This window comes from Typopeltis vanoorti, chromosome 2 (assembly GCF_054136105.1).
Source record: "Typopeltis vanoorti isolate ZY-2024b chromosome 2, IOZ_Tvanoo_1.0, whole genome shotgun sequence".
In the NCBI taxonomy this organism is placed as follows: Eukaryota; Metazoa; Arthropoda; class Arachnida; order Uropygi; family Thelyphonidae; genus Typopeltis; species Typopeltis vanoorti.
In genome coordinates, this window is record NC_143550.1 from 187,220,267 (window position 1) to 187,232,822 (window position 12,556).

At 37.7% G+C, this 12,556-nt stretch overlaps 1 protein-coding gene across 2 annotated transcripts in view; it reads left to right on the forward strand.

Annotated features, from left to right (window-relative positions):
* Nucleotides 1-12,556, forward strand: part of LOC150109739 (solute carrier family 35 member F5) — a 456,325-nt gene that overhangs the window by 350,791 nt on the left and 92,978 nt on the right. For both annotated transcript variants that reach the window (XM_090409943.1, XM_090409951.1), the window contains exon 11: nucleotides 639-729. In XM_090409943.1, coding sequence (XP_090266069.1) covers nucleotides 639-729 — 91 coding nt within the window. The remainder of the gene's footprint in view (nucleotides 1-638; nucleotides 730-12,556) is intronic.

Genomic DNA, 12,556 nt, shown 5'->3' on the forward strand with positions numbered 1-12,556 from the left:
AAGACTGGATGATGAATGGCATCCATGAATATAACAAAACAGGACAGATGAAAAGAACATCATATAAAGATATAGTTATGTGGATTGTAGAAAGTTGGGTTGCTGTAAGTGAAAACTGTGTTAGAAATGGTTTCATTAAAGCACAAGGGAGTGCAGTGGTGTCCCGTGACAATGATTATGAAGCTGAAGAAATACCAAACGAAATTTTTAACACAATTGATTCTTTCAATATTGAGTCTGATGAAGAATTTTTTGGATTTGAATAGTGTAATGTTCAATAAATATTAAGTCATGTCAATACTTCTACCTTAGTTTTGTTATTACATTTGATTTACCTCTCATACCTTTCAAATGAATACAGCACATGTTTATTTTTAACGAATTTAGACTTTTTTTGTATAGATAATGCGTGCGTTATGTATCGAAAAATACAGTACTAAGTGTTTTGATATAGCAAAAAAGAAAAATATTATGCAGTATTCCCATAAAGAATATTATGGTTACAAATATCAATAGAATGGATGCTTACTCTAAGCATTAAATTTTGAATGATTAAATTATTGCTACATTAAATTCTTGTTCAAAATTAAATGGTATTATATGTAATCCCTAATAAAGCTATTAAATTTATTTTTCAGGGGCTGCTTCTTAACATCATCTTTGATTGCTACATTATCAATTTCTCTTACCATTCCTCTTACTATATTTTTTGACATATTTTTAAAAAAGGTAAGTAAAATGAATTAAAACCTTCAGTTAAATTTATATAAATTCTACAACTACTAACAATCAGTTGATTTTCTCATGACTGTTATTGTGAAAACTATTGACATATATCCACAGTGACAATATAGTAAATGTACATCTCTCATACCCATATAGAAAATTCTGTATAGTCATGAGAGCACAAGAGTCAGAGCAGTTGTTTGGGTTAGCTGCTCATAAATGTTATTTATTATATAGTGAAACCTGTGGAGTATTCATAACTAAAAAATCAAACGTATACCACAGTAATTAAATTTTAATAATATGTGGATATTTCATCTTAAGTATTTTAAGATCATCAGTACAGTTATTACAAACAGTACTAGGAATTACATCCAAAGGAACATTAGTGCACATGCTTACATTGGAATCCTTCTGTGTAGAGAAGGATGTTTGAGAACTTAAAAAAAAAAAAGTTAATTCGGCTGTAATTAAAATTACCTTAAGATACGTTGGTGGTCTGAAACGTTCTTGGCCTCGACCATAAATGACAACACTATCGGCAAGATTTCTTTTCTCTAAGTTGGTACATCTATCATAAGTATCAATGTGAAATTGCAAGTCATTCTATCAAGTATTTTTTTTTATATAGCTGTCAGAAGCCAAAGTGTTGTCTATATCCCTTGAAATGGATAAAATTGAGTATCGTCAGGTTATAAAATTCTTTGGAAAAGAAGGTTTAAAGACAAAAGAAATTCATTCGAAGTTCATAAAAGTTTATGGGCACTATTCTCCTTCGTTTTCGACAATTAAGAAATGGGCTGCCAAGTTTAAACGTGACCATACCAGCCTTTAGGATGATCCGTGTGAAGAATGCCCAAAAAGTGTAACAGCACCAGAAATCATTGATCGAGTGCACAACATGGTATTGGATGATCAGAGGGCGTGAAATTGCTTAAACTATACGTATTTCAAAAGAACATGTAGGTACATTTCATTATCATCATCAAATTACTGCCATGTACCCTCAAGGGGTGTACAGGATATGATAGTACTACATGAAAAATTTACTTCATTACTAACTTGCAATCTACAATTTTCCTCCAAATCAGTCTGTTACTTGTCAAGACTGCAACATCATCATCAGATCTTATATTTCTATCGTCTAAGCCACTCTGGGTCATTTTCTTGCCAACCTGGTGAGAATACTTGTTTTACTAATCTTTCTTTGCCCATTCTGTTTAAGTGACCATACCACCTGTGATTAGCTCTGCATTCCTGAATACCGACAATGTCAAATTCTTTCCTAATATCGTCATTATTTAATATGATATTGCCATTGATACCATCTGTTCATGCCTCTAATCTTTCTCAGGGCTCTCATATCTGCAGTCTCTAGTCTTTGGTTAAGTGCTTTACTTCTGACCCACCTCCCAGATCCATAAGTTAAAACTGGTTTGAACACTGTCTTGTCAAGTATACAGCTAATTTAGTGTTCTAAATAATTTCTCTCTTATTCCATATGAATTTATTCAAATGATTTCCTACCATACTAGCTTCGTTGATTCTGTTGTCTATTTCCATATTTAATTTACCACTAAAAATCGAGCCTAAGTAGCTGAAATGTTTTACATGTTCCACAGGTTCTCCATTCACAGCGCAGTTGACATTTTCATTGATTCTGCCAATGTTCATTGTCTTTGTCTTTTTATTGCTGACCTTCATACCATATCTATTACAACAGTTATTCAATTTAGTCAAGGAATCTTGCAAACTTGTAGTAGTTTTATTTAGAAGTATAACATCGTCTGCATAAAGCAAAGAGCTGACATTAATATCTCCAATTTTGATATCAGGTTTAATACCACTTTCTTACATAATATGATCCATATAGATAACGAAAAAAACTGGTGAGCTCTTTCTGAGCAATAAATACAAAATGTTATATTCAGGCAATGACAATCAAGGAAAAGAAGGAGTAGCCATAATATTCAACACAAAATACGAGGCTAATCTTCTTGAATGGCAAACAGTCTCAAGTAGAGTAATGTGGGCAAATATGAGAATGGGGAACTGGACAATGAGACTTATTTGTGCCTATGGTCCCACAAAACGTTCTACTAAGGTAGAAGTGGAGGAATTTTTTGAGGCCCTCGAGAAAGCTACTGACACAATGAAAAAGGAAAAGTTGGTCCTTATTGGGGATCTAAATAGCAGAGTAGGCAGTAATTGTCAGACATACAAAAATATTTTGGGAAAATTTGGAGAAAAGAGCAAAGCTAATAATAATGGCAAATATCTGTTGGATTTCTGCTCAGGACATGGACTGGTTATTACTAACACCATGTTCCAACATAAAAATGTGCACAAATTCACATGGAGAGAAGAGGCTAGGAATAAGAAAAGTCTCATTGACTATGTTATTGTTGATAGTGATGTTTTCTCCCTGGTGCAGGACACCAGAGTGTACAGAGGATTTGAAATTGGAAGTGATCACTATTTAGTCTTGAGCAGGATAAAATTTAATTTCATATTGAAAAGAATAACATGTAAGAAAGTTTTAAAGCGAATAAAAGTTGAGGTGCTCTCAGATGTGAACTGTAGACTAAATTACACAAAGATTATTGAAGAAAAAATGAAAGAGTTCGAGAACAGGAATCAAACCTTGGAGATTCAGTGGCAAACTTTGAAGAAAACATTGATTGATTCTGCCAGAGAGGCATGTGGTGAGGTTGTCTGCAAGGATAAAAAAATCAGAACTCCCTGGTGGACACAGGAAGTTAAAGAGGCAGCGAAGGAAAAGGAGAAAGCATATCAAAAGTTCCTGGCAAATAAGTCGGCTTGTGCTTTTAGAGAATATAGAGACAAATGCAAGAATGCTAAACACTGTGTAAAACTAGCTAAACAAAAGTCATGGGAGGACTTTTGCAAGAATATAGAAAATAAATATCAAGAAGGTGGCAAAATATTCTGGAGGTTGTTGAAGAAGCTTAAGGAATGGAGGAAAGTGTGCTGTAAAAGGAGTTAGAGATGATAAAGGTGACATGAAAACGGGAGAAAAAGATATCCTTGAAGTATGGAGTAAGTACTTTGAAAAACTGCTAAATGAAACAAGCAGTGATGACAGCGCATTGGTAAAAAACACTGCCCAGGCATGCAGTCAGGAATACATATCCATACTTGAAGTAGAAAAAGCCATCAAATGCTTGAAATGTGGAAAGGCAGCAGGATTAGATGATATTCGACCAGAAATACTTAAGTATGGTGGTATAAATATCTTACAGTGGCTGCGCTGCATAGTTCAGAAGTTGTGTCAGAGGGACGAATTTCCGATGATTGGAGTAAAGCTCTCATAGAATGCATATATAAAAAGGGAAATAAAATTGAATGTGAGAATTACAGAGGTATTTCCCTACTGAGTGTTCCTGGTAAGATTTATGCTAGTATACTTGAGAAACGGTTGAGAAGAATTCTGGAAGAAAAGCTTGGTGAAGAACAAGCAGGATTCAGGCCAAATAGAGGCTATCAAGATCAGATCTTCACTTTATGACAAATAGTCGAGAAATCATGGGAATGTAACAAAGATCTGTATAAGTTTTGTCGATCTGGAAAAGGCATATGACAAGGTTCCAAGAGAGAAGCTATTCAATACGCTACGATTATATGGTGTGAATGGGGTATTATATGAAGCAATACTTAGTGTTTATTTTAGTTGTAGGTCAGCAGTTAGAATTGAAGGAAGTACAGGAAGATGGTTTAATGTTAAATCTGGTGTCAGACAAGGATATACATTATCCCCTCTGTTATTCATTATCTATATGGATCACATTATGAAGGAAAGTGGAAATAAACATAACAAAATTGGAGATGTTAATGTCAGCTCTTTGCTTTATGCGGATGATGTTATACTTCTATATAAATCTGCTACAAGTCTGCAAGATTCTCTGACTAAATTGAATAGCTGTCGTAATAGATATGGTATGAAGGTCAGCAATAAAAAAGACAAAGACAGTGAAAATAGGCAGAATCATTGAAAATGTCAACTGTGTTGTGAAGAGAACCTGTGGAACAAGTAAATCATTTCAGCTACTTAGGCACGATTTTTACTAAAGATGGTAAATTAAATATAGAAATAGACAACAGAATCAACAAAGCTGGTATGGTATGGTAGATAGTCAACTGAATGAATTCACATGGAATAAGAGAGAAATTAGTCAAAACATTAAATTAGCTGTATACAAGACAGTGTTCAAACCAGTTTTAACTTATGGATCTGAGAGCTGGGTCAGAAGTAAAACACTTGACCAAAGACTAGAGACCGCAGATATGAGAGTCCTGAGAAAGATTATAGGTGTGAACAGATGGCATCAATGGCAATATCATATTAAAAACGAGGATATTAGGAAAGAACTTGACATTGTCAGCATCCAGGAATGCATTAGCAGAGCTAATCTCAGGTGGTATGGTCACTTAAACAGAATGGGTGAGGAAAGATTAGCAAAACAAGTGTTCTCTGCCAGGTAGGCAGCAAAACGACCCAGAGGAAGACCAAGATGTAGGTGGATTGATACGGTACAAAGTGCCTTAGACGATAGAAATTTAAGATCTGATAATGTTGGAGTCTTGACAAGTAACAGACTGATTTGGAGGAAAATTGTAGATAGGAAATTAATAATGATGTAAATTTTTCATGTAGTTCTATCACATCCTGTACACCCCCCTTGAGGGTACATAGCAGGAATTTGATGATGATGATAGATTACGAATAACAGAGGGGATAATGTACATCCCTGTCTCACACCAGATTTAACATTAAACCATCTTCCGGTACTTTCTTCAATCCTAACTGCTGATTTACAACTCAAATAAAAACTAAGTACTGCTTGATATAATGCCCATTGACACCATATAACTGTAGTGTATTGAATAGCTTCTCTCTTAGCACCTTGTCATATGCCTTTTCCAGATCGACAAAACTTATACAGATCTTTGTTACATTCCCATGATTTCTCGACTATTTGTCATAAAGTGAAGATCTGATCTTGACAGCCTCTATTTGGCCTAAATCCTGCTTGTTCTTCACCAAGCTTTTCTTCCACAATTCTTCTCAACCGTTTCTCAAGTATACTAGCATAAATCTTACCAGGAAGACTCAGTAGGGAAATACCTCTGTAATTCTCACATTCAATTTTATTTCCCTTTTTATATATGCGTTCTATGAGAGCTTTACTCCAATCATCGGAAATTCGTCCCTCTGACACAACTTCTGAACTATGCAGTGCAGCCACTGTAAGATATTTATACCACCATACTTAAGTATTTCTGGTCGAATATCATCTAATCCTGCTACCTTTCCACATTTCAAGCCTTTGATGGCTTTTTCTACTTCAAGTATGGATATGTATTCCTGACTGCATGCCATCATCATTATCAAATTCCTGCTATGTACCCTCAAGGGGGTGTACAGGATGTGATAGTACTACATGAAAAATTTACATCATTATTAATTTCCTATCTACAATTTTCCTCCAAATCAGTCTGTTACTTGTCAAGACTCCAACATTATCAGATCTTATATTTCTATCGTCTAAGGCACTTTGTACCGTATTAATCCACCTACATCTTGGTCTTCCTCTGGGTCGTTTTGCTGCCTACCTGGCAGAGAACACTTGTTTTGCTAATCTTTCCTGGCCCATTCTGTTTAAGTGACCATACCACCTGAGATTAGCTCTGCTAACGCATTCCTGGATGCTGACAATGTCAAGTTCTTTCCTAATATCCTCGTTTTTAATATGATATTGCCATTGATGCCATCTGTTCATGCCTATAATCTTTCTCAGGACTCTCATATCTGTGATCTCTAGTCTTTGGTCAAGTGTTTTGCTTCTGACCCAGCTCTCAGATCCATAAGTTAAAACTGGTTTGAACACTGTCTTGCATACAGCTAATTTAGTGTTCCGACTAATTTCTCTCTTATTCCATATGAATTTATTCAGTTGACTTCCCACCATACCAGCTTTGCTGATTCTGTTGTCTATTTCTATATTTAATTTACCATCTTCAGTAAAAATCGTGCCTAAGTAGCTGAAATGTTTTACTTGTTCCACAGGTTCTCCATTCACAACACAGTTGACATTTTCAATGATTCTGCCTATTTTCATTGTCTTTGTCTTTTTATTGCTGACCTTCATACCATATCTATTACAACAGCTATTCAATTTAGTCAGAGAATCTTGCAGACTTGTAGCGGATTTATTTAGAAGTATAACATCATCTGCATTAAGCAAAGAGCTGACATTAATATCTCAAATTTTGATATGATGTTTAATACCACTTTCCTTCATAATGTGATCCATATAGATAATGAATAACAGAGCGGATTATGTACATCCTTGTCTCACACCAGATTTAACATTAAACCATCTTCCTGTACTTCCTTCAATTCTAACTGCTGACGTACAACTCAAATAAAGACTAAGTATTGCTTGATATAATGCCCCGTTGACACCATATAACTGTAGCGTATTGAATAGCTTCTCTCTTGGCACCTTGTCATATGCCTTTTCCAAATCGGCAAAACATAAATACAGATCTTTGTTATATTCCCATGCTTTCTCGACTATTTCTCGTAAAGTGAAGATCTGATCCTGACAGCCTCTATTTGGCCTGAATCCAGCTTATTCTTCACCAAGCTTTTCTTCCACAATTCTTCTCAACTGTTTCTCAAGTATACTTGCATAGATCTTGCCATGAACACTCAGTAGGAAAATACCTCTGTAATTCTCACATGCAGTTTTATTTCCCTTTTTATATATAGGTACTATGAGAGCTCTACTCCAATTATCGGGAATTCGTCCCTCTGTCCAGGCTTTCTGAACTATGCAGTGGAGCCCCTGTAAGACTCTTATACCACCATACTTCAGCATTTCTGGTCGAATATCATCTACTCCTTCTGCCTTTCCACATTTCAAATCTTTGATGGCTTTTTCTACTTCAAGTATGGATATGTATTCCTGACTGCTTGCCTGGTCAGTGTTTTTTAGCACTGTGCTGTCATCACTGCTTGTTTCCTTTAGAACTTTTTCAAAGTAATTACTCCATACTTCAAGGATATCTTTTTCTCCCGTTTTCATGTCACCTTTATCATCTCTAACTCCTTTTACAGCACACTTTCCTCCATTCCTTAAGCTTCTTCAACAACCTCCAGAATATTTTGCCACCTTCTTGATATTTATTTTCTATATTCTTGCCAAAGTCCTCCCATGACTTTTGTTTAGCTAGTTTTACCCAGTGTTTATCCCCACCCCCCCCCCCCCCCACCCCCCCCCCCCCCCACCCCCCCCCCCCCCCACCCCCCCCCCCCCCCACCCCCCCCCCCCCCCACCCCCCCCCCCCCCCACCCCCCCCCCCCCCCACCCCCCCCCCCCCCCACCCCCCCCCCCCCCCACCCCCCCCCCCCCCCACCCCCCCCCCCCCCCACCCCCCCCCCCCCCCACCCCCCCCCCCCCCCACCCCCCCCCCCCCCCACCCCCCCCCCCCCCCACCCCCCCCCCCCCCCACCCCCCCCCCCCCCCACCCCCCCCCCCCCCCACCCCCCCCCCCCCCCACCCCCCCCCCCCCCCACCCCCCCCCCCCCCCACCCCCCCCCCCCCCCACCCCCCCCCCCCCCCACCCCCCCCCCCCCCCACCCCCCCCCCCCCCCACCCCCCCCCCCCCCCACCCCCCCCCCCCCCCACCCCCCCCCCCCCCCACCCCCCCCCCCCCCCACCCCCCCCCCCCCCCACCCCCCCCCCCCCCAGCTTCCTCAACAATCTCCAGAATATTTTGCCACTTTCTTGATATTTATTTTCTATGTTCATGCCAAAGTCCTCCCATAACGTTTGTTTAGCTAGTTTTACACAGTGTTTAGCTTTCTTCGTTTGTCTCTGTATTCTCTAAGAGCACAAGCTGGTTTATTTGCCAGGAATTTTTTATATTCTTTCTTCTTTTAATTCCTGTGTCCACCATGGAATTCTTATTTTACTATCCTTGCAGTCAACCTCATCACATGCTTCTCTGACTGAATCAATCAGTCAGAGAAGCATGTGATTCAGTGGCAAGGTTTGGTTCCTGTTCTGAAACTCTTTCATTTTTTCTTCAATAATATTTGTGTATGAAGAAAAGCCAAAACGGCTATTACTGGCTGAAAAACAATGAGGGATTTTTATCCCCTTCACTTAATATTTGTGTATTTTAGTCTGCAGTTCACATCTGAGAGCTGCTCAACTTTTATTCCCTTTAAAACTTTCCTACGTGTTATTTTTTTTTCAATGTGAAATTCAATTTTATCCTGCTCAAGACTAGATAGTGATCAATTTCAAATTCTCTGTACTCGCTAGTGTCCTGCACCACGGAGAAAACATCACTATCAACAATAACATTGTCACTGAGACTTTCTTATTCATTGCCTCTTCTCTCCATGTGAATTTGTGTACATTTTTATGTTGGATCATGGTGTTAGTAATAACTAGGCCATGTCCTGAGCAGAAATCCAACAGGTATTTGCCATTATTATTAGCTTTGCTCTTTTCTCCAAATTTTCCCAAAATATTTTTGTATGTCTGACAATCACTTCCTACTCTGCTATTTATATCCTCAACAAAGACAAACTTTTCCTTTTTCATTGTGTCAGTAGCTTTCTCTACGGCCTCAAAAAATTCCTCCACTTCTACCTTAGTAGAACGTTTTGTGGGACCATAGGCACAAATAAGTCTCATTGTCCAGTTCCCCATTCTGATATTTGCCCACATCACTCTACTTGAGATTGCCTGCCATTCAAGAAGATTAGACTCGTATTTAGTTGCCATCAACTAAATTGCATTTGGTTGATGGAGTAGCCATTTAATACTACGGCTAATCCATATTTTCCTTGATTGTCATTGCCTGAATATAATTTTGTATTTATTGCTGAGAAACAACTCACCAGTTTTTGTCTTTTTTGTTTCAGTCACCCCTATTATGTCATTCTGGTACTTATCTAATTCCTCAGTTAGCTCCATTTCTTTGCCATTCAGGTTCTTATGTCGATAATAACGATCTTCAACTCTGGTGATATTGAGTTGGTGTGCGTTTTAGGGTTTGTTCCAGTAGCTCACTTTTCGTTGGTTCCCTGGGGAAAACAACGGGGGCCTTGTTTAACCGGGCAGTGCTCCAGCCGGCATGAAATTCTGTCATTTTGTTCCATAATTTTGTATTTTGGTTTAAGCCAATAAGAATACAATTAGGTCAGCTAAATCCCAAATTGCCAACCCATCCTTGTTCGTTCAGTATCCTGGTAGATACCCAACAAGGTACACCACAAGAAGGTGAGGATTGGACATTAGGTCAGAAGCCCTGGTCGGTTCTCCGCATTGTTTTAAACGCTATGTGGAGGTCTCCTCTCAGTTATACAGCTTTGAACCTTAAGCACCCTTAGGATACATTTTCCATGAAGAATTGCAAATGAAAAAAGCTTTGTGCAAAATGAGTGCTGCACATATCAAAAACACACTTGGATGAAAATCTCTGAACAGTGTTTGGAGTGTTTTAACAAGAATAAAGCTGATTTTGTGCATCGATTTATTACTATGGATGAGACTTGGATTCACCATTACCCACCAGAATCCATACAATAGTCAGAACAGTGGACAGGAGCCAGTTGTTCACGCCAAAGAACACAAAGTCATGGCATCGCGTTTTGGGATGCTAAAGGCATTTTGTTTATTAATTATCTTGAAAAGGGTAAAACAGTAACTGGGGAATATTATTCCTATCTTTTAACCAGACTAGACAAAAAAATTTGTGAGAAAAGACTCTATTTGCAGAAGAAAAAATCATCTTTGATCAGAACAATGTACCTGCCCACAAATGTGTTTTGGCAATGGGAAAATTCAGGAATCACATTATGATGGAAACTGGTATTAAACCTTATATCAAAATTGGAGATGTTAATGTCAGCTCTTTTCTTTATGCTGATGATGTTATACTTCTAAATAAATCTGCTACAAGTCTACAAGAATCCCTGACTAAATTGAATAACTGTTGTAATAGATATAGTATGACGGTCAGCAATAACAAGACAAAGACAATGAAAATAGGTAGAAGCATTGAAAATATCAACTGAATTGTGAGTGGAGAACCTATAGAACAAGTGAAACATTTCAGTACTTCGGCACGATTTTTAGTGAAGATGGTAAATTAAATATGGAAATAGACAACAGAATCAACAAAGCTGGTATGGTAGGAAGTCAACTGAATAAATTTATATGGAATAAGAGAGAAATTAGTCAAAACACTAAATTAGCTGTATACAAGATAGTTTTTAAACCAATTTTAACTTATGGATCTGAGAGCTGGGTTGGAAGTAAAACACTTGACCAAAGACTAAAGACCGCAGATATGAAAATCCTGAGAAAGATTAGGGGCATGAACAGATGGTATCAATGGCATTATCATATTAAAAATTGAGGATATTAGGAAAGAACTTGATATTGTCAGCATCCAGGTATGTGTTAGCAGAGCTGATCTCAGGTGGTATGGTCACATAAACTGATTGGGAGAGGAAAGATTAGCAAAATAATGTTCTCTGCCAGGTTGGTAGGAAAAGATCCAGTGAAAGATCAAGATATAGGTGGATTGATACGGTAAAAAATACCTTAGAAGATAGAAATATAAGAACTTATAATTGTTTAGATTATATTTGGTCATTCAAACATATAATTGAAATTAAATATATATTGATCTTTAATTGACCGTGATTTATAAACATCTAATACCAACAAGTTTCGCCGACTGGGCTGCCTGGCTTCTTCAGGACTTATAATGGTAAAAGAAGGAAAAAAAACTCAAAGTGGCTAGTACAGAGAAAATGGAGTAACACTATTGTATAAATTAAAGATTAAAATAGAACACCTGACATTACACGTATGGAGCATGTTGTGTTAGTCACTGTTTTGAGAGCACGTTCTGTAGTTTTCAGCGAAATTAAATTCTGGCAGACTGAGTGATCTTATTAAGGTTTTCGATATGTCAGCTATTATCATTCCCTGGTTTCTTTTAAGATTTTCTTCAGAACCGGAGGACTACAACGGTTTCCTTGAAATTTCTATAACAGAAATCTTCTTCTAGGTAAGGCATGGAGCTGCTATCCCAATCAGTGGTATGGTTAGTAATCGCAAAATGATGGGCTAGACCTGAGTTGTCTGTTCTGTTGTTATTAACATCAACTGTATGTTCTTTTTTTGGATTGTGAGGTTTCTAGACATCTGTCCTATATAGTTTAGACCATAAGCACATCTGATGTACACTCCTGCGTGTTTGAAAAAGCATTAATGTCTTTTTCATGATCTTAAAACGTGATGGACAGTCTTGACTAGTTTGAACGCAACTCTATTGAATGGTTTAAAAAGTTTTGTGATCTTTTCGGACACTGTACTTGCATAAGGAATAACTATGGATGAACTGTATTGAGTGATGGTAGGTTGTTATTGTTGTGGGGGGGATTTCTATGAAGAATCTTGTTGATTAAATTCCTTGGATTGTCATTTTTTATTAGTGTCTCTGTTATATGACTAATTTCATCATAGAGTTCTTTTTCTTCTGAGATGATGTTCGTGGCTCTATTTTTGAACATATGTATTATGCTGAGCTTCTGGGAAATATGGTGAGTTGATTTGAAATTAAGATAGCATCCAGTGTGTGTTGGTTTGCGCTATACTGTTATTTGATATGTCCATCTGATAGTTTCTTGATTAGGGTATCCAAAAAAATGGATACCCTAATCAAGTTGATTATCTTTTTCCAGTTCCAAAGTGAATTGTATATTTTGATGAAA